General features: G+C 39.1%; 4 protein-coding genes across 6 annotated transcripts; 3 read left to right on the top strand and 1 right to left on the bottom strand.

Moving 5' to 3' along the window:
* Positions 1-214: 214 nt before the first annotated feature.
* Positions 215-4,873, top strand: LOC147199297 (glycine N-acyltransferase-like protein 3). 2 transcript variants are annotated; one of them, XM_086121625.1, is made up of 6 exons: positions 215-300; positions 1,472-1,603; positions 1,703-1,807; positions 1,882-2,002; positions 2,205-2,337; positions 3,893-4,873. In XM_086121625.1, the coding sequence occupies exons 2-6, from the start codon at positions 1,529-1,531 to the stop codon at positions 4,290-4,292; spliced, it is 834 nt and encodes a 277-aa protein (XP_085977751.1). In that variant the 5' UTR covers positions 215-300; positions 1,472-1,528; the 3' UTR covers positions 4,293-4,873. The 2 variants fall into 2 exon arrangements, with proteins under 2 accessions (XP_085977751.1, XP_085977752.1); XM_086121626.1 differs by lacking the exon at positions 3,893-4,873 and adding an exon at positions 3,198-3,399.
* Positions 4,874-6,062: 1,189 nt separating this feature from the next.
* On the top strand, positions 6,063-12,241 carry LOC147199295 (glycine N-acyltransferase-like). Of its 2 annotated transcripts, XM_086121624.1 has the most exons (7): positions 6,063-6,103; positions 6,871-7,001; positions 7,150-7,257; positions 7,328-7,445; positions 7,962-8,094; positions 8,872-8,971; positions 11,768-12,241. In XM_086121624.1, exons 2-7 carry the CDS (start codon positions 6,927-6,929, stop codon positions 11,786-11,788), a joined length of 555 nt encoding a protein of 184 aa, XP_085977750.1. In that variant the 5' UTR covers positions 6,063-6,103; positions 6,871-6,926; the 3' UTR covers positions 11,789-12,241. The 2 variants fall into 2 exon arrangements, with proteins under 2 accessions (XP_085977750.1, XP_085977749.1); XM_086121623.1 differs by lacking the exon at positions 11,768-12,241 and having other exon boundaries at positions 8,872-11,699.
* Positions 10,088-12,211, bottom strand: mgme1 (mitochondrial genome maintenance exonuclease 1). Its single transcript, XM_086121621.1, has 5 exons — positions 11,701-12,211; positions 11,414-11,642; positions 10,975-11,107; positions 10,780-10,910; positions 10,088-10,605 (listed from the first exon to the last, which is right to left on the bottom strand). Exons 1-5 carry the CDS (start codon positions 12,209-12,211, stop codon positions 10,566-10,568), a joined length of 1,044 nt encoding a protein of 347 aa, XP_085977747.1. The 3' UTR covers positions 10,088-10,565.
* A 301-nt stretch (positions 12,242-12,542) lies between the features above and the next one.
* snx5 (sorting nexin 5) lies at positions 12,543-19,305 on the top strand. The gene is made up of 13 exons (XM_086121620.1): positions 12,543-12,858; positions 13,357-13,461; positions 13,543-13,653; positions 13,744-13,865; positions 13,959-14,082; positions 14,368-14,463; positions 14,556-14,661; positions 15,330-15,405; positions 15,868-15,907; positions 16,021-16,107; positions 16,949-17,108; positions 17,490-17,575; positions 18,259-19,305. The coding sequence occupies exons 1-13, from the start codon at positions 12,823-12,825 to the stop codon at positions 18,307-18,309; spliced, it is 1,200 nt and encodes a 399-aa protein (XP_085977746.1). The 5' UTR covers positions 12,543-12,822; the 3' UTR covers positions 18,310-19,305.
* Positions 19,306-20,721: the final 1,416 nt, after the last annotated feature.

Below are 20,721 nucleotides of genomic sequence, written 5' to 3'. Positions count from 1 at the left end.
GAAAGTAAAAATGAATGCCGCAAACTCGCACCAAAAAAAAAACTTTCATAACCATGTGAAAAAGTTCTCTTTCTTGCGAGAGATTTAAATGTATATTTTTCGTGTAGATAATGCTGAATCAGGTCCAAATATTGTTTTTTTTCGCACAAGCAAACCTTATGAGCTGCATTTACCACCATCATTTTGCCACGCTGTGGGAAGCTTTTATTTTATTTTTTAATTGTGTTGCTTTTGATCTCCGAGCGCACATCATTTCCGATGTCTCATTTGTCGGCAAAGTAGGCAGACTTCTTTTGAGAGGTGAGTTGAGGCCGCTAAAATTTGAGTAAAACTGTCATTTTCTTAATTAGGATTTTGCACCGTTGTATGAGGGTGTGAGGCTGATAAAACTGTAGACGACCCAGACGTCACATAATTAACGTAAAGATCGGTTATCTCCATTTTCATGTGCAGCATTTCAGATAACTTTGATTGCGTTGAGAGGGTTCTGGAATTACCGGTTATGATAGCTCCGCAAAACCACTCGGGCAAACCAGATTCGGTTTCCCTGCAAAGAAATTCTCGTTGCTCTTTTTTTCTACAAATAAAACTTTGGCGTTACTCTTCAAACAAAATAGACACACGTACGCACACAACATCCTCATTTGTATTGTACATTTATGGTCATTCACGATGAAGTTAGTCACGGCAAGTTACTCGTTTTTGTTTTTAACCCTAACCCTAAACTCTCAGTTGTTTTGTTCATTGTTACGTAATTAATGAATGCATGTACTGTATGTGAAAATGCATTAGTGTTATACACTGACCTTCCTGGGGAGAAAAAAGGGTATTTGGTAAGGGTAAATGCACTCAGTACAGCGTAGCGCTTGCATCCAGAGCAATTTCCGCATTGTTAGACCGCCACCTTGTGGTAACCCCTTGTTTTACAACACCATACAGGACACAATATTTTGAAATATCCCAATTGGGGCGCACGGTGGTCGACTGCTTAGCACGCCCCCCCCCCCCCCCCACCCCACTGTGCAGAGGCTATAGGTTTGATTCCGGCCCCGGCCTTCCTGTGTGGAATTTGCATGTTCTCCCTTTGCCTGTTTGGGTTTCCTCCAAGTCCTCCGGTTTCCTCCCACATTCCAAAAACATGTATGGCAGGTTAATTAATCACTCTAAATGGCCCCTTTTGTGAGTGCTATTGTGAGTGCAAATGTTTCTTTGTCTATGTGTGCCCTGTGATTGGTGTACTACTGCCAAAGTCAACCGGCTACAGCATGTGTGTGACCCGCGTAAGGATAAGCGTCGAGGATAAGGGATGGATGTTATAGGTCCCACTTATCGATGGAGATAATGTTTTGTGTGTGGTGTGCTGTGTTGGTCATCTCAAGTACACCATATACTCCAAGAGCAGTAAGCAGGGGTGAGGTGGCCATTGGGAATTCAGAGAAAATATGTTCATTTTCCCAAATGGTATTTCCAGGCATGCGTGCATCACGAAGCTTGCCGAACACACGACATTGGAATCAAGCAACCAAAAATGAAGGTCCTCCAAAAAGATGAGCAAATGGCTGCTGAGAGTGTTCTGCTGAAACACTTGCCCAAGAGTTTTCAGGTAAACCTGCAAACATTTTAATCTTCTCATGAAACCTTTTAATCTTTCATTGAATTGTTGTTGTTTTTGTAAACGTCTTCTTCTTTACTGTCTTTGTAGGTCTATGGATACTTGCATGCAAGTAACAGAAACAAACACGCTAACGTACAAATCGTTGTTGATACATGGCCTGATTTTAAGGTCATTTGTCGCCCTGACCCAGAAGTGAGTTTGTAAATCAATGTCGAATTCTGGGAGTTTTCTTTTTTCCATCTTAACATTTTGTGTTAATTTCACAGAACAAACAAGCCTCGGAGTGGAGAAAAAATGTCACCTTCTACTGCCTAGATGAGAAGATTTTGAGGAAAATGTTATTAGAAGAGGATGCAATCGACTGGAGTGCTGATTTTACATTTGAATGTAAATCCACAGAATTTGGAGAGAATAACAGAAACTGGCACCCCATATTTCTGTGAAAATATATTGATATTAAATAGCCAGTACAATATCATCTACTACACACATATTTTACGCGACGGTGCATGAATGCAGAGGTACATTTGAATGAATTTCATATTATTTTGCCATGGAATGAAAATGATTCTATGCATTTGCATTGAAGGCTTTGATCATTTTCACACCGACGTGCTCAAAGAGGTTTCGACGCAAAGACAAGTCAGCCACACCCGTCTGATTTGTGCATATCAACTATACTTGCCAGATAATAGTCATCTGGTCACACCGGCATTCAACAGGTTGGTAGTTGTTAATATAAGACGAGAAAATATGTCAGTCACATCGTTTCTCATTGCCCACGAGTCTTCAAATAAGCTGCCAAAGAAGATGAGTCAGCTCCAAGTGTAAATGCTTTTAAATCCAGGTTAAAAACATTGCTTTTTTTTTTCCTCGTACCTACTACGATGAAGGTCGTTTAAAGCATTTTTAAAAACAATTTCACTCTATGTTCTTTTAGTCATTTCGGTCAGCTATTTTTTTTATTGCTTCTCTTTTAAATGGGTTTAGCTCTTTTCTTTGTAAATGTTTTTAAAGGTTATACTTTTAAGTATGGGAAGCACGTTGAGTTACTGTGTGTATGAAATATGCTTCATAAATAAAGCTGCCTTGCCTAGCAAAAGAGTATAAAATATGCCTGAATACAAGAGCGCAGTCCTCTTCAGGTTAACCGACAGATGGTCAGCCATACAGAAAAGGAAGCAATACAGGTGTTCCGTAAAGGGACTTTTGATGTCACAACACTGTAAAGCCGTGTTCAAATGTTCGGACATCAGCTCAGCTACTGTACCTGAACTATTTTGAAGAAATGTTGATGATATTACTGGATGAATATGAGACATCTGATTTGATTTATTTGAGTTTGTGGAGAAATGTTGACATTCCCTTGACTTTTCATCATTAAAATATTGAAAGTTCCCCCCACCACAAGGGTGGGCATAATATTCTTTTGAATGAAAACTGTGTCGAAAACTGAAACCAAAATACAAAAACAAAAGGCCGTCGATTATTTTTACTTTAAGCCCTGCATGAATGCATAATTTTAATGTTGTACTGGAACATTAATGTTTTATTCATGCATCTTATTTATTTATTTTTACAGTGATATCCAATCAAGGATCTCATCTCTCGATCTTTCCCATGCTCACCTGGTGAATCAAACCTGGAAGTTTGGAGGGGATGAATTGGGCTACAAGAAAATTGTGTCGTATACCCTGTACAATTTCATTTAAAAAAAACAATAAAATCCAGGGAGAAAACGCTACAAAAAGATGGTTGTATCACTGTGCACTCCCTCAAACGAATACTTTGAATGCACCGTTTGATGTGTTATTTTACAACAGTACTGGGTCAATTTGGCTGTCAGAGTTTGTCAGTATGACAGATCTTGATTTGACAAAATTTGACAATTTCTGCCTTTCAAAGAAGAGCAAAATATGCCCAAATGCAAGTCCATCTCTTTTGCACAGCCCTCTTCGGGTTAACCGAAATATTTTTTTGGCTAGACTGAAAAGGAAAACAATATATACTTTTTTTGAATACTTGTAATGTTGAGGTGTCATGACTTGAACACTTGTTGCATTTGTTTGATCTGCCGCAGGAAATATTTTCAAGAAACCTTCAATGGTATTACTGGGTGGGACCAATAATCCATATTAATCTGTGTAGAAAACTGTGAAAAGGAAATATAAGAAAAGGCTGTGAATTATTTTACTTTGAGACATGTGTGTATGCATAATAATGTCAGTCAGTTTTTAATTAATTTATTACGGGGGTCTTTTTTTTTTTTTTTTACAGTGATATCAAATCAAGGATCTCATCTCTCGATCTTTCCCATGCTCATCTGGTGAATCAAACCTGGAAGTTTGGAGGGAATGAATTTGGCTACAAGAAAATTGTAAGACAGATCAACAACTTTCCTTCATACTGCGTCACTGATCACCAGGGTCATCCTGTATCATGGCTGCTTTTGCATGAAAACCTGGCGATAGGCATGTTGTATACTTTGCCTGAGCACAGACGAAAAGGTTACGCCACAGTCCTTGTCTACACCATGGCGCAAAAACTCCTCGCTGAGAGCTTCCCAGTGTTCTGCTATGTAGAGGAAGGCAACATGGTCCCATTTAAGATGTTTAAAAACCTGGGCTTTATTGACGATCCCTCTGTAAGACGGATATGGTTTAAATTTGCCACGTGATTTTGAGAAGCGGCCTCCGTTTTATCTGACAGACAAAACTTGTATCACAGCTAAGTTACCACTTTCTGAGTGCATAGCAAACCTGCGACTTTTCCATGATTTATTTCTGGATGACTGCTTTGTGCGGTGGTGGGAGCTTGATCACCTGCTCGACAAAACCAAGAAAAAAAGGTAAATCAACCTTTGTCTGTAGTTTATATCAGTGTCTCACGGTTTTATTCAAGTCTCAGTACTCTTGCCAAATTTCTAGCAACTTCTTTTTAATCATTACTTTGTATTCAACCTTCCATGACTGATTAACTAATGTCACTTGATCCAAATTGATGGCTTGCTTAGCTAGAATGTCTGCATTCTCATTACCTTCCATCAATATGTGTGCAGGAACCCAAATAAAAGCCACACTCGATCTCCTATTTTGAATTCTATTCATGTAGTTTGTTCAATCCGGGGGCTAAATTCTATTTCTCCAGTACCTAAATACCTCTCTGTTTGGAACATCACAGGTGTGCGTCGGAGACTCTGCCAATTTTAGGGACTGGAAAAATACAACACAATCTGCCACAGAACACAGGAACATGATGAGAAAAATAAATAAATACAAACTCAGTCCAAAGTAGTGTTTGTGTTTGTATTTTGGCTAACTTTGTGTGTGATTTTGCAATACATATTAATTGTTTTAGAAATTGTGCAACAAAAATCACTGTTAGAGTTTAAGCACTCAGAAAAAAAACTGTAAGCACAAATAATAAACCAGATCACACTAACAGTAAATGTATATAGTTCTAAGCATTTACCACCAGATGACTGATAGTAAATGCAAAATATATGCATTTACTTTACTTTTAGTGTCATCTGACATTTGTTTGTTTATGTTTCTGTTGGTTTGTTTTATATTACTTTTAGAAGATCTACATCACAGGTGTCAAACTCGAGGCCCAGGGGCCAGATCCGGCCAAGCAGATCATTTTATGTGGCCCGCGAAAGCAAATCATATGTGTCAACTTGCTAAAATCTGTACCGAAATGTCAGATTGTCATGTGTCATAAATAACATTGACATTTTGCAATAATATTATTCCCTATTGAACAAACTATTATAATTGACTTGACTGGTTTCAAAACTCGTAATCTATTAATTTGTTGTGTACAAGTACTAATTTTGTGGTTTCACTGTCGGAACGGCCCCCTGAGGGAAGACGCAACTCCAAATTGGCCCACGACTAAAATGAGTTTGACACACCTGGTCAACATGATATTAAGTACTCTGCTTTTCACTATATAATTTCAACTTTCACCCCAATGTTATGCAGATTAAACTCAGTCTGGTTTTGTCGTCAAACTGCACTGTAAAAGAGCCAACGTGGTTACATTGGCTTGTTTACACAAACCCCACACCGAACGTCACAAAACAAATAACACGCGAAAATACATTCACCAAACAAAACCCTCACTAACCAACAAAGCTCTCACATACGAATAAAAACTCTCACATGAAGATACATACCAATAAAAACTCTCATATGAAGATACCGCGTGCGTGCGCGCGTTTTCTTTTCTTTTTTTTACAAGTCAAATATCTCAGAGGCTTTACAGTTTTAAATTGAGATTTCTTTTCTAAATTTATTTTACAAGTAGGGAAAGTTCAGTCAGGTTCAACCCTTGTCTTTTCAAACAAGCAAAACTTGTGGGTTGGATTCAGCACCATAAATCTTGCTCCACAGTGAGCTTTTATTTTGAAAACGGTATTTTATTGATTTACCGAACATCATATCCTCTCTCTCTCCTTCGTCAGCTAAGTACTTCTTATGAGAGGTGAGTTGAGGCCACTGCAATTTGAGTTAAACTGTGCTGTTTTTTTTTTGTAAGATTTTGCAACGCTGCATAAGAGAATGGTGCTAATTCAACTGTCGATGACCGAGACGTCACATAATTAACTTATGAACGTCGGTTCTTTGAGATTGTTTTCCTTTTCGTTTATCAAGCGTTTCGAACGGTGAATGTAATGCCCTTAGATGTTCTCGAATTCCCGTTTCCAATACAGTATGCCACAGCAAAACCACTACGAAAAACTAGATTGCCGCTGCCACGTTGACAGTTTCCTTGAAAGTTACGCTTTTTTTTTACTCCAGAAAAGGATGAGCATATTATTCAAGTACAACTGGGAGAAACAGATATCGAAATATGCATTGTTGACTGCTTTCAACCCCCAAAGTACCTTTTGAGATGTTAAAATTCAATATGTGTACCCAGCTTTATTTTCTGTCTCTTTGTGTAGCTTGTTTTAAATTCTCACGTCAGCAGGCTGACAAGTGCATGTTTGTGATTTTCTACAGGAGTTGGGTAATAATAACCTGGATCTATACTGGCATACTCATCCAGCTCAATGGAGAAAAAAAACACATGACCAAATGTTTCTATTGCGGTGTCTCTTTTTCTTGATATTGATCAAATATAACCTTTAAATTTAAAGGTTATATTTTAGCTGTTAAACCAAACTTCTAAATGGCACGGAAGGGAAATGAGTAGCAATGGTAAATTGTTAATTTTGAATCAAATATTGACGTTTGATCTCGTTTAAGGAGGGAAGAGCAGTGAAAAGCACTGAACACACGACATTGGAATCAAGCAAACAAAAATGAAGGTCCTCCAAAAAGATGAGCACATGGCTGCTGAGAGTGTTCTGCTGAAACACTCGCCCAAGAGTTTTCTGGTAAACCTGCAAACATTTAAATTTTGTCATGAAACCTGTTAATCATTCATTCAAGAAACTCATAATGTTTGGTGTTTGCATACGTGCGCGCGCTGTGTGTGTGCGCGCGCGCTCGTAAACCACTGCTGCTCCTTTACTGTCTTTATAGGTCTACGGTTACTTAGATGCTTGTAAGAGAAACAACCAAAGTAACGTACAATTCATTGTTGATACGTGGCCCGATTTTAAGGTCATCATTTGCCGCCCTGACCCAGAAGTGAGTTTGTAAATCAATTTAGAATTTTGGGTGTTTTCTTTGGTCCACCTTAACCTTTTGTATTTCATAGAACAAACAAGCCTCAGCTGGGACAAAAAAGGTCATGTTCTACTGCCTGGATGAGAAAACTTTGAGGGAAATGTTATTAGAAGAGGATACAGTTGACTGGAGCTCTCATTTTGTCATGGGTAATTTCACAAAATTCGTGGCGAACTCTTTGAAACTGGCATCCCACATTTATATTTAAAAAATAGTATTGAGTAGCCCGTCCACTGTTAAAAAATGGGAGAACTCAGAAGTTTAAGGCTTCAAACTTAGGTATAAATTTAAGTTAGGCAATTCAACAAAATATTGTTTAGCTCATGTGAAAAATTGGCTTTCCCACATTTTCAACAAAGAAATTACTTTATGGAAATAATTGTCCCTTGTATTTTGGAGCAAACAAATTACTTGTGCTAAATATTTATCATTTATTTCCATAAATGTTAATAAGTTTGATTTTAAAATGGTTCCAGCTTAGCTGTTTTAGACACTATCAGTTACACGTCTATTCTGTAGAATAAAAAGTAGATATCAAGCCAAGTACAACTTTATTGTCAAATGCGCTGTATGTATATAAGTGCATGTAAAGTAGATTTGAATTAATCTCATAGTATTATGCCATGTTGATGGAATGAAAATGATTATATGCAATTTCATTGCAGCCTATGATAGTTCCCACGCCTCCATGCTCAAAGAGGTTTTCACGCAGAGACAAGTCAGCCACAAACATATGGCTTGTGCACATCTTCTCTATTTGCCAGATAGTAGCCATCTGGTCACACCAGCATTCGACAGGTGAGCAGTTTTTAACGGTTAAATGATTTTAAAGATTAGAAAATATGTAAATCTCAAAGATCATTTGTTCTCGCCCTTGATCTTAAATCATGAAAACATGACGAACCAATCACCTGCCTTAAAAATGGATAAAGAGAATGACAGCTGTTAAAATGCCCAAATTTAACTGCAATTTTGAAAAAAACATTGTGTCGTATACCCTGTACAATTTCATTAAAAAAAACAATAAAATCCAGGGAGAAAACGCTACAAAAAGATGGTTGTATCACTGTGCACTCCCTCAAACGAATACTTTGAATGCACCGTTTGATGTGTTATTTTACAACAGTACTGGGTCAATTTGGCTGTCAGAGTTTGTCAGTATGACACATCTTGATTTGACAAAATTTGACAATTTCTGCCTTTCAAAGAAGAGCAAAATATGCCCAAATGCAAGTCCATCTCTTTTGCACAGCCCTCTTCGGGTTAACCGAAATATTTTTTTGGCTAGACTGAAAAGGAAAACAATATATACTTTTTTTGAATACTTGTAATGTTGAGGTGTCATGACTTGAACACTTGTTGCATTTGTTTGATCTGCCGCAGGAAATATTTTCAAGAAACCTTCAATGGTATTACTGGGTGGGACCAATAATCCATATTAATCTGTGTAGAAAACTGTGAAAAGGAAATATAAGAAAAGGCTGTGAATTATTTTACTTTGAGACATGTGTGTATGCATAATAATGTCAGTTTTTAATTAATTTATTACGGGGGTCTTTTTTTTTTTTTTTACAGTGATATCAAATCAAGGATCTCATCTCTCGATCTTTCCCATGCTCATCTGGTGAATCAAACCTGGAAGTTTGGAGGGAATGAATTTGGCTACAAGAAAATTGTAAGACAGATCAACAACTTTCCTTCATACTGCGTCACTGATCACCAGGGACATCCTGTATCATGGCTGCTTTTGCATGAAAACCTGGCGATAGGCATGTTGTATACTTTGCCTGAGCACAGACGAAAAGGTTACGCCACAGTCCTTGTCCACACCATGGCCCAAAGACTCCTCACTGAGGGCTACCCAGTGTTCTGCTATGTAGAGGAAGGCAACTTGCTCCCATTTAAGCTGTTTAAAAGCTTGGGCTTTATTGACGCTCCCTCTTACAGAGCGATATGGGATGCATTGAACACCTGATTTTAAGAAGCAGTCTACATATGATCAGATAAACAAAACTTGTATCACAGCTCAGTAAGTCACTCGCCTTTCACAAAACAAACCAGCGGCTTTTATGTGATTTATTTCTGGTCGACGGCTTTGTGTTGTGGCGTGTGCTTAATCGACTGCTTGATTATTTGATTTGAAAAGGATTACATTCCGTAAACAATTAACCTTATTCTATTAATCTGACCGCTTAAATTGCAATTGACACTTTTACCGTTTAGCCAGAGACAATATAAAGGAAATCAAATAACGACTTCAGCTGTTGATATGAAGAAATTCTTGCCATTACATTTAGGCAAGGTTCGGTAATTGTTCTTCTTGAACACTGTTAAAATGACTGAATTGTTTAATTTTTGTATATAAAATATTTACCCAGTCTCTTGAGCTCACTGAATGTGAACGATAATGACAGCATACAAAGGCACAAAATTCCATAGTGATTTGCGTACATTGAAAAGACTAACCCCCCCCCCCCCCCCCCGATGTTCTGTGTTTAGTGTATTTTAAGGCTGTACAGTATTTGTATCCTTAGTGATTTTTGTGAGGACATTCCAACATGAAAAGGATGTCACACAACCATTTTTAACTACGTACAATTGGGGCACACCTCTTCACTGGAATGAAGCACAGCAGCAGCTAAAAGAAACAAAACAAAACTGTGATGATTTACTCTAGCAATTACAATAAACCAATTTCAGGTGTAAGTTAGCAAGAAGCAGTACCGTACACAGTCCTTTTGATAAAAGAATGTTCCAGCTTTAGACAGCACGAAACAACAGAGAGCTGCTGTTGTTCACGTTTTTCAATTGAATATTTATTTTGAAATTGCAGAGAAGTCCATTCAGTTTTGGGAGACAGAAAAACTTCATTGATCTTTACAGGGCAATTATTCAACATAATTCAAATCAATTCTACAAAAATAGTGACAGCCGACATCAATTCACACATAAGGCGCACTGGTGATTTTTGATGATGCCCTATGGTCCGAAAAATACAGAACTATAAATTACTCAAAAGTGTGAACGTGAATATAAAGAGTTGTTTGTCCATATGCGTCTGCATCCTACGCTTGACTGTCGACCAGTTCAGGGTGTGCCCCAACTTTTGCACAAAATCAGCTTGGATGGGTTCCAGCTCACCCATGACCCAAATGCGGACAAGCAACAAGATGATTGTTTATTAGTGTAGAGAACACAGGTGGAATTAACTAGTGTTTTTGTAATGGAGGGTGAGGAGTTTGCCCAACTTTCTCACAGCTTGGAGGCATCTAGGAATATTGTGTTTGTTGAGCAGACTCTTTGTTGGATCTGAAAATAATGAGTATCATGAGTATGATATTGAGTAACAGTACGAATGTTTCTGAAGCCCATGACCGTCATCAGTTACAAACCATTTCTGTGCCTTTTCACACCTCTTGAAAACTTTTTGCAACGCCTAAAGTAGTAACACTCATATGAAAACAAAGACAAATTTGCGTTCACCTCTGTTCTCGAAAATCTTCCAAGCGAATCAGCCACTTTTCCCAATATTCCGACATTAGCTCACGGTTCAGTTGGTGAGCGTGGGCGGGTGAGCCATCCTTGTAAGCAACGACAATAAGGCCATTCTCCACCTGCAAAACCGAAGGGTGGGTGATGAGCATTGATCTGATTACACACAATCACTTAATAGAGTACCTGGTATTTGTATCTGCCATCACTGTTCAAAGCTCCAGCGTAGGCCGCGACCTGAATGGGGTTGTCATATGTGTTGCTCAGGAACGGCTTAGGTTTTTCCGAGGTCTTCCAGTCAATAACACACAGAACACCTCTGAAAAATCAAACGGAAAGCACAGATTGGTGCTGTATTCTTCCTTTGCCGCACAAACTGGTTCATAATGTCCTGTTATTAACTTTGAAATGTCATTTTGTTGGGCCCGTAGCAAACTGAGCAGCACCAAGCAAGCTTTATATCAATTTCTAAGCAAACACAAGCACAATTTGGACGTTCATGAAGAGCAGCATGGTGGTCAACTGGTGAGCACGTCCACCTCACAGTGCAGAGTTCGAAAGTCAGTGTTTTCTAGCCAAACAGTTTGCACATATTTGAGTCATTTATGTTGAGCGTTGTACTTGCCTGTAGTGGGCCACACAATCCACGATGCCCAAATAATCGAGAGTGTCGTGCTGCACACCGCTCTCTATTGCTCTTGCTGCGCTCACATCTTCCAGAACGTAAGCGATGCTCTTCATGTATCCCATCACATCAGATGATTGTGGTTCATGTTGTTCGTCTTGCCTTGTTACGCCTGACATAATAACTTCTTCCAGTGCTGAATGGAAACGTTTCCCTTGCCTAAACAAGTCTGATGAAGATCAAATGCAATTAAATGAAGCATATTAAATCAATGCTGCAAAACCTACTTTGGGTGTATTCTTTGAAGCCTTCCTCTCCCAGTTCTGCAACCATCCTTCTCTTCCATCTCTCCAGATAGAAGAGCTGCTCTGCTGAAAGCGTCGCCTGAAGAATCCTGGTAACACTCGGTATGGACGACCGACCTTGGTCCCTGTTTAACACGATTCGGACTGGAGGTCCTGACTCAGGCTCCCGTGTTTCCTCGCAACGTAAAAAAGGATGAATGACTTTTGGACGCCTCCTCTGTTGTCGTGACTGCGTATGAGCTTTGACAACTGGTCCAAACATGTGCTCATCCTCATCTTGAATGGTATCAGGCGTTTGAGAACTGGTCCTCGAAGAGATGACAGATTTTACAAGGGACGAGTAGCGCTCACTGTCTACTGAGTTGTACGGACTCGCCCCCCTACGGGAGGTAGAACGATGACATGCGACAACAAATCCAAAAGTTAGGGAGGTGTGCTGAAGCATCCTTACAGAAATACTTCCGATGAATGGCAAACGTTTTAATATGAACATTTTTTTCCGTATAAAGTTATTATAAGACAACTTGTTTGTTGCTTACTACGCATTCATGCTTTAAATACAGGCTTAATACTTGCGATGAACTACCACAATTTAGCCCAGCATGTTCCGTGTTGCTCTAACTTCCGCGTATCCCACGCAACATGGCCTTCGCTGGAGGCTGCACAAGTGGAATACCTGGGTATTGAAGTCCGGGGTGTGAGCAAAACTGCGCAATTCACAAAATGAAAACTACATTACCCACAAAGCGCACCGAAACGTTATAATGCGTCCTTGCGCGCTGCAAGAAACGACGGTGTCTCGTTTCAACTTTGAAGTCCTCTTCCAACACTTTGCGGCAACAAAACCACATAAACGTTAACAATAATGGGTGAAAAAAGAGGCTAATTCGCATCTACACATAGAAATGACTGTGAGATAGTTGAAACTGGGGTGAATATCTGGTCGATTTTGAAAGTACACAGTCGATAGTACCTCTAGTGCGGGGAGAAGAAAAAAAATTGACAGCTCATCAAACCGCTAGCTCCTCACTTAAACACAGACATAGCGCTTCCTTTCTTCACTGCCTCCGACTCATCTGCTCTTCACCCGACTTCGGTCCAATTATGACAGCTACTTTAGACGACAGGGACAAGGAAAAGGTAAGACCAAACAAGCATAGGGCGTGCATTCTTCCAAACGTTATTGCGAAATCATTAGGAGCGCTAAAATAAGTTCGACGATCAACCAAGAGCGTTTAGCTAGGTTTCTGTTGCCATCTTTTATTCGGCTCCATTTAACATTAGCCTCTGGCTATCAGCTAATTATTGACTTGTTGACAAAATGGACTTAACGTGACTGACGTTTAAGTGCATATTGTGCGGATACAAATGAAGGCGTCATTGTCATTTAATGACGTACATGGTCAAAGGCTATTTTCTATTTTTTTCCTTTTACTTTTTTAACCTATCAAAGGCTGTCAGCACCCAACCTCAAACCTTGGGTAAAAGGTACCTCGAATTAAAATGTATTATTATCATAGTGGTGCCTCTACAATTTCTTATAAGGCAGACAATAATAATCTTAATGTTTACTGAGACATAGTCTGTGCGGCACGAGAAGACAAAAGTGTTTCACATTGCACTGTTCTTTCTCCTTAGATGCGCTCTGTGTCTGTTGACTTAAATCATGATGCATCACTACTTATCGACATTCCCGATGCACTCTGTGAAAGAGACAAAGTCAAGTTTACGGTCCACACAAAGGTAAAACTTAATTTGAGGAAACTTTTGTAATAGTGAGTGAGTTTCCATGAATCACTGACCCAGTATTTCATTATTTCCTAGACTACAATTACTGCTTTCCAGAAGCCAGAAATCTCTGTTCCCCGGCAGCATGAAGATTTCATCTGGTTACATGACACTCTGGTGGAGACGGAGGACTATGCTGGCCTAATAGTAATACACCACTCCCTGCCTCGAGACAAAATTTGCTGGAATTAGATTCCTCTAAAATACTATCTTTCTACTCTTGTTTATTATTCCTAGATTCCTCCCGCACCCCCAAAGCCTGACTTTGAAAGCCCAAGAGAAAAGATGCACAAATTGGGAGAAGGTGAAGCCACTATGACCAAGGAAGAGTACACTAAAATGAAACAGGAACTGGAAGCGTGAGTGTCAAATGAATTAAATCTGGGTTAAACAGCCAGTGGCCGGTGAAATGGGTTTGCTTTGCAACTTTGTTTTTGTTTTTTTATTTTCAGTGAGTACCTGGCTGTGTTCAAGAAAACAGTCCAAGTACATGAAGTTTTTCTGCAAAGACTCTCTTCTCATCCCATTCTAAGCAAAGACAGAAACTTTCAGATTTTCCTAGAGTATGACCAGGATGTGAGTTCTGCATATTGCTGACTTCCTTTCCTTAGTTTGTCCGTTGGAAAGAGGGGAAGTTTTTTTTTTTAAACAGCGCAGTTGTGACACTTGGCTTCCATTCTGCTGTGATCAGCAGTTACAGTATCTTTGAAGTCATTTTCTGTCAGTGGTGGGTTCACAGAATGACATCTTATATATAAATGACTGTAATATGTTGTTTTAGATGTTGTCACTTGTTTTGTTGTGTACATCAGTCCACTCTAAAGATTCAGTGCATTTACAGTTTGCATTTTGAAATTTTAGCTCAGTGTCAGAAGAAAAAATGCCAAGGAGATGTTTGGAGGATTCTTCAAAAACATGGTGAAGTCAGCTGATGAGGTCCTTATTTCAGGAATAAAGGTATTGCCTTTGTGTAATTGTCCTGAATCAATGGAAGCTTTCTCATCAGAATCCCCTAACCCCCTTTTGCCTCGCTGTTATTTCACCCACAGGAAGTTGATGACTTTTTTGAGCAGGAGAAGACGTTCCTTCTAGACTATTACAGCAAGATTAAAGATTCCACTGCCAAAGCAGAGAAGATGACCCGCACACACAAAAGTATTTGATGTGAACTTGAACATGGCCTGCGCAGCATGCATGACTCACACTATCACATTATTAGGGATCCACAGATAGCCACCTCTGTCCCAGAGGCTACATGGTTGATCCTGCCATCACATAGCTATGTAATCTTAAAATTAAGACATGCAAGTCAAAGTACACGTGGACCTGTACAGTGAAACTACGAATGGCTAGTTAAATCAGTGTTTCATCTGATCGCCCTGCCGTCACTTGAATAACTGACAATTCTAGAGATTGACATAAAAAAAAGTACTTTTTCATAACAGTCAAGAGTAAGCCATGCTGCAATCATCTATCACTTCAGTTGTCCAACCCCAGTTTTAGTACTAAAATGTCTTGTGATACAGGCTACATTTAACTGAAGTGTATCGCAAGACTGCTGGAAAAACATGCATTTGGACTTAAAAACAACTTTAATAATGGCCAGTGTTGTTTTTGAGTGAAACATGTGATACAAGACATAATGGAAATACTGTATCAAGTATCAGTAATTGTATTGTCAAGGACTCAAATCTAAGTACATGTACTTATGCTTGGAATGGAAAATGGTATCTGTGCATCTCTACTAAGAGTCTTTTTTATTTATTTTTTAATAGTGGTGTGGGTCTGGTATTTATTGTTTTTGCTTCTTTTTCTGGTTTCAGATATCGCTGATGATTACATTCAGATCTCAGCCACACTGAATGGACTTTCTGCTGAAGATACAACAGCAAATAGGAAGTGAGTGTTGCATTTAATTGTTGAAAGAATAAATACCATATTTTTCTAAATATCAGTCTCTCTGGAGTATTAGTCACACCAGTCCAGAACAAGAAAATGGAAACGTGCTCTGGAGCCCAAAAGAAAATACAGTAAATGATTTCATGTTGGAGTCGCTGCTGGTGTAATGGTGCACTCATCTGACTTGTGTGCAGGCTGCATGGGAACGGTTCCCACTTAGTTACGGTGTGGATGTAAGCGTGAATGGTTGCTTGACTCTATATGTGCCCTTCGAATGACTGGTGACCAGTTCAGGGCGTAGTCTGCCTTCCGCCACAAAGCAGCTGTAATATGCTCCAACACACGCCCGTGACTCTGTTCAGGATAAGCAGTGTTGAAAATGGATAGATGGATTTCATGTTGGTGCCTGTGAACTAAACATGTACGTTTCATGTTTATAGTGTTTACTTTATTTCCCTTCAGGCACATGGAGAAGCTCTCAGATCTCTTTGAGAAGCTCAGAGTGAGTATCCGTCAACACAAGTGGATGTATTTGGGAATGTTTGTTCAATTTTAAATTATATTTTAATTTAATTCAGGTGTTTGTAATTCTTTTTTCCCTTTGTTCCCCCACAGAAAGTGGAGGGAAGAGTAGCATCTGATCAGGATCTCAAGCTCACAGAGTTGCTAAGATATTACATGCGAGATATCCAGGCAGCCAAGGTGAGTGAGTCAACAACAGGTTGAAGTGAGTAGACTAGAAAAAAATTGCAGCCAAGTAAAAGTCCTGTTAGTTTTGACTATATGACGTCATTGATATTATGCAGAACGGTCGTAATTATACAGTCGTGTCCCAGAACCTTACTTCTTGGGAGAGGTATGAGGAGATTTGCTGTCTTCCGGGGATAACACCTGTCTCACCCGTTGCCAGCGAGGGTGGGTGTCAGTCACCAAACAGCCACCAGAGACGGGTCGAACTGCAGAGGTGTCTGTATTTATGGCACTCGTTCCCTATGCTCCTTAAGCATCAACTCAAAATGCTTGTCTTTGCTATCAATTAGCACAAACACTTCCAAGTTTCTCTCTCAGGCAGCCCGCCCCTCCCTCACGCATGCGCACTCCACCCACGAGTGGCTGATGAATATTCAGTATTGGGGCAGACTGTGTCCCTTTTATTCCGCCGCTGTGACTCATTCGGTCAGATGTGATGATAAGATAAGATAATTCCTGGGTAAATGTATTGGCGGCTTGAAATCCATCAGTAAAAATGAACAAATAAATCGTGTCACATTAAAAGCCGCAGGGTTCAAAGTATGGAAAAAATGTCCATCTTTTGTCCAGAAAGTATGCGATTCGATTATGCCTTAAATTCGGCATTACTGTAGGTTATCAAAGGACTATGGATTATTCTGACTCATGATAGTCATTTACACAGGAACAGAACAAACGATGAGCCTATGTAATGATTTTGGGGAGGCTAAAATTTGAACAAGTAATGCATTAGAGATTCGAAATGTGTCATATTTTCTTCCTCCCGTTCATCCATGGTTTTCACATCTTTTAGGACCTTCTCTACAGACGAGCTCGTGCATTAGTCGACTATGAGAACTCCAACAAGGCTTTGGATAAGGCTCGACTGAAAAGTAAAGATATTCCTCAGGCTGAGGAACACCAGCAGCAGTGTCTACAGAAATTTGACAAGCTCTCAGAGTCTGGGAAGAAAGGTTTGTTTGAGTGTCCATGTGGAGTCAATTTAAACAATTAGATTTGCTGAAAGCCTGTTTGTATGAACAAGTCACACAAAAATACAATTCATTACATACATGTGTACACCTTGAACCTCTAAGCTAAATAAGGTAACTAAAATATTCTATATGACAAACAGCTAGCAACAACAATATTATTATTAGGCATCACAGTATATGAAATCAGTACTTCTAGGTTGACAGAACTGTGCATTATCTCTAAAGATCAGGATAATTCATAGAATCATTTCGTCTTTGATTCGGTTGTTTTAGGTGAGTTGAATGTCGTAGCCGGTAAATGTACACAGAGTTTGATGTACAGTATGTTATATCTCAAAGGGCACATTGTGTTTCTCCCAGAGCTCACCAGTTTCAAGGGCAGGCGAGTTGTGGCATTTAGAAAGAATCTTATAGAGATGGCTGAACTGGAGATTAAACATGCCAAGGTGAGTAACATGAAATGGTGAGAGTTCATCTTCCTTTGGAACTTTTGTCAGTTTTTTTGCCTTCAAATGTTTGAAAGTAGTTCTGTCTCTTTGGCGTGACTTTCCACTGTTTAAGACCTGAACTTGTACTATGAATTCAAGGAAAACTAACAAGTACAGTAATGTCTTTCAGCCCCATAACGTAGCATTATAAAATGAGAAGACTATAGTGGAATTGTCTGTTAATAAATGCAAAATAAAGCATCATATGAAGCAATTCAAAGTAGTGCTGTGAAATATGGATTACATTTGGGAGATATCTTGGTATTTATGTATCCCAGTATCGTATTTTTTCTTAAAATTACATGAACTGAATGGCAGATTTTGAAATGGCACCCCAAATGAGCGGCTTGTAACCTACTAGCAAAGGCAAGTGAAAGGTAGACATATAGTATTAGTATTTCTTTTGTCACCAGGTTCAATGACCGCTGTCCCCCGTCTACGTTCTCGTTTTTATGTCACTTTTTATAGTAGAGACATTGGTGTGGTTCAATTTGATTTCAAGACAAGAATAAGTTTCGAGAGGATATGCAGCATCTTTTCTCATTGAATAATTTTGTGTCTATTGGCTATTTCACCCAGTGTCAAGAGTGTATTTCCATCCTACATCAAGGACTAACAGCCATTTTTCGCATCTTCCACAGAACAACGTGGCACTATTGCAGGGTTGCATTGAGCTGCTCAAGAACAACTGACACCATTCCAAGTGTTCTTGACCTCCTGCTGTCAAGTGACCAGTCACAGCCAATGAAATCCTGATGTTCCTTACGTCGCGCACAGACAAGAATTCAAGCCGCATCTTTGCTTCCACTCACCTATCTGGTGCCTCTTTACCAATACCTTTGTTAGCACAGCATTCTTATCTTTCCTCGGTCCACACCACATACTCACCAAGATATATGGAAGTCTAACCCATAATTATTGAGTCTGTTGTTAAGATCTATCTTTTGTTTGGTCTTTCTCGTAACATTTCATTTTCGTAACTATGCACACAATAGAAACCACAACTTTTTTTTGTGTACTTTTCAGCGTTAGGCTTCTTAAATTATCTCCCTAGTGAGTTGAGTTTGACACCCATTGCAGACTCTATACATGAGATTCTACTTTACAATACAAGAAGAAATATTGGCTATTCCCATTGATACTCTCTTGCCTTTTTTTGCGTTAATTTCTGGTTTAGAACATCACAGCAGACCGACATTATTCTCCAGCACCAAAAGCCAAAAAGCATTTTTTTTATTATTTTTTGCTTAATTATATTAGCATCGTACTGGAGTTATCAAAGATGCCCATACAATTTGAGAATATTAGCATGAATTTATCCGTGCAAAGACAAATTACGTATGTGAGCAAACTTGAATTGTGGACTCACGGTTTACATTATAGTTTTGTTTGCACAAGCCACTCATACTACCTCTACTCCAGGTATTATTCCATCACATGTGTTCATACCGCCAACTGACTGTCCTTTCCAATCTAATTGAGAGGTATCAAAACAATGAAGAAATTGACGCACGAAGATGACAAAGGTTTTGCAATCATCGCCAAGCACAGTGGTGTGATTAATGCATTATAGTTTTCTAAAAGAATGTATTTCTGATTCCAGCAGTGTGATTTCCTTTTTATTTTTCTGACTCAATCTTAGCATTTTATACATTTGTAACAATACTGAATAAATCCTACTTTCCCAAGATTGGTCCAATGTCAAATTCTGTAAACAAATCAAATAACATTGAAATTAACTGCATTGCATTACCAGTCATACTTTAGTTAAGATTTGCATTTATTCAACTAAAGTAGTTTATCGCTTTGCATTTGGTGATGCACCTGCCATTTGGAATACGTTTTTGTAAGATGAACCATTAACTGAACCCTTAAATTATCCTTTCAAATGAGTGAAATATAAATCTATTGAATGCAACTGCTGCAGTCATAGTGACCTGAAGGTTTCTAGAGTTTCTGATTGGCTGAAACAGCAGATGATGAATTTTGACAACTCATCATTGCAAACAGATAAGTTTGGCAACCACGATTAGAACAAACAGATGGCTTCGCAGTATGGTCCAAAGACCAGGACCTGTCTTGTGTTTTCTCCTGTAACCGGATAATCATGTTGATATATTTGCAAGTTCAAAGAGGACTTACAGAAAATTACGTTTTTAATTGCCTGTAAAAAATATTTTGGGGCTTCTGGAGTGGCTGCTCAACCAAGTGTGAAATCACATGGCAAAGTAATCCTTGAATGTACAGCCTATTTCTGAAAATGTGTGTGAGCAAGCATCTCTTCTGCCTTTGATTTACAAGAGACTCGACAGAGAGTCACCATTCTCACACGATGGCCGGACTACACGGAAACGCAATTATGTCAAAGATAAAAAGGTTAGCGTATCTGCGCACTAATTGACAAGTGCAATCCAACTAACTGCTCCCCCCACAAGTAAATAAAAATGTGAGCGCTGTGCAGTTGGCACTCATGGTATTGAAAGCTGCACTCGCATGCTGACACATCCCGCAGTAGTGGGAGGCTCATTGGTCAAACCACTCCAAAAAGGCAGCGTTCAACAAGCCTCGAAAACGGGTGGGTCACAGATGCGGTATTACAATCGCTGTGGGGGATGCATATTTCGCTTTAAAATTCCGGTCTTGTCCTATGTTTGTACATTTGTGTCTAAAATCAATACTTGAACTTTCCCAAGGTCAGTGTGCCCTGCCCAGCCTGTCATTTGCCCTCCAATACATGACAAAACCACTTTTTGAATGATTGTCATGTTAACAAGGCAAATGTTTACTCTCATTGCGTAATATTTATATACCTACATGAGAAACTAAACACGACTAGCGCAATCTTAAAACAAAATTAAAAACTCAAGTATTTGAAGGACGCAGGTTGTGAATTTACACTGAACAAAATACAATGTCAACACTTTTGTTTATGCTACTATTTGGCATGAACGGAGCTCACAAATCTAAGACTTTTTCAAAGTACAGAAAACCCCAATTTCTCTCATTGTTCACAAAATTGTCTTACAAAGCTGATTGCCTCAGGATATCCACACAAAAAGGCCTCTCTAAAATGTGCAGTTCTAATCTACTAGGGCATCTAGAAA

Source organism: Hippocampus guttulatus, chromosome 10 (assembly GCF_054856545.1).
Source record: "Hippocampus guttulatus isolate MCC_2025c chromosome 10, RoL_Hgut_1.0, whole genome shotgun sequence".
Lineage (NCBI taxonomy): Eukaryota > Metazoa > Chordata > Actinopteri > Syngnathiformes > Syngnathidae > Hippocampus > Hippocampus guttulatus.
This window is presented reverse-complemented; position numbering and strand designations above follow the sequence as displayed.

Coding starts and splice junctions, on each gene's coding strand:
- LOC147199297 (XM_086121625.1), top strand. CDS start 1,529: ATGAAGGTCCTCCAAAAAGATGAGCAAATGGCTGCTGAGAGTGTTCTG. Junction 1,808..1,881: donor TTTGTCGCCCTGACCCAGAA/GTGAGTTTGTAA, acceptor TTAATTTCACAG/AACAAACAAGCCTCGGAGTG. Junction 2,338..3,892: donor GTCACACCGGCATTCAACAG/GTTGGTAGTTGT, acceptor TTTTTTTTACAG/TGATATCAAATCAAGGATCT.
- LOC147199295 (XM_086121623.1), top strand. CDS start 6,927: ATGAAGGTCCTCCAAAAAGATGAGCACATGGCTGCTGAGAGTGTTCTG. Junction 7,446..7,961: donor GAGCTCTCATTTTGTCATGG/GTAATTTCACAA, acceptor ATTTCATTGCAG/CCTATGATAGTTCCCACGCC. Junction 8,095..8,871: donor GTCACACCAGCATTCGACAG/GTGAGCAGTTTT, acceptor TTTTTTTTACAG/TGATATCAAATCAAGGATCT.
- mgme1 (XM_086121621.1), bottom strand. CDS start 12,211: ATGTTCATATTAAAACGTTTGCCATTCATCGGAAGTATTTCTGTAAGG. Junction 11,108..11,413: donor GATTGTGTGGCCCACTACAG/GCAAGTACAACG, acceptor TTGATTTTTCAG/AGGTGTTCTGTGTGTTATTG. Junction 10,606..10,779: donor GAAGATTTTCGAGAACAGAG/GTGAACGCAAAT, acceptor CATTATTTTCAG/ATCCAACAAAGAGTCTGCTC.
- snx5 (XM_086121620.1), top strand. CDS start 12,823: ATGACAGCTACTTTAGACGACAGGGACAAGGAAAAG. Junction 13,462..13,542: donor AGTTTACGGTCCACACAAAG/GTAAAACTTAAT, acceptor ATTATTTCCTAG/ACTACAATTACTGCTTTCCA. Junction 14,464..14,555: donor TCCTTATTTCAGGAATAAAG/GTATTGCCTTTG, acceptor TTTCACCCACAG/GAAGTTGATGACTTTTTTGA.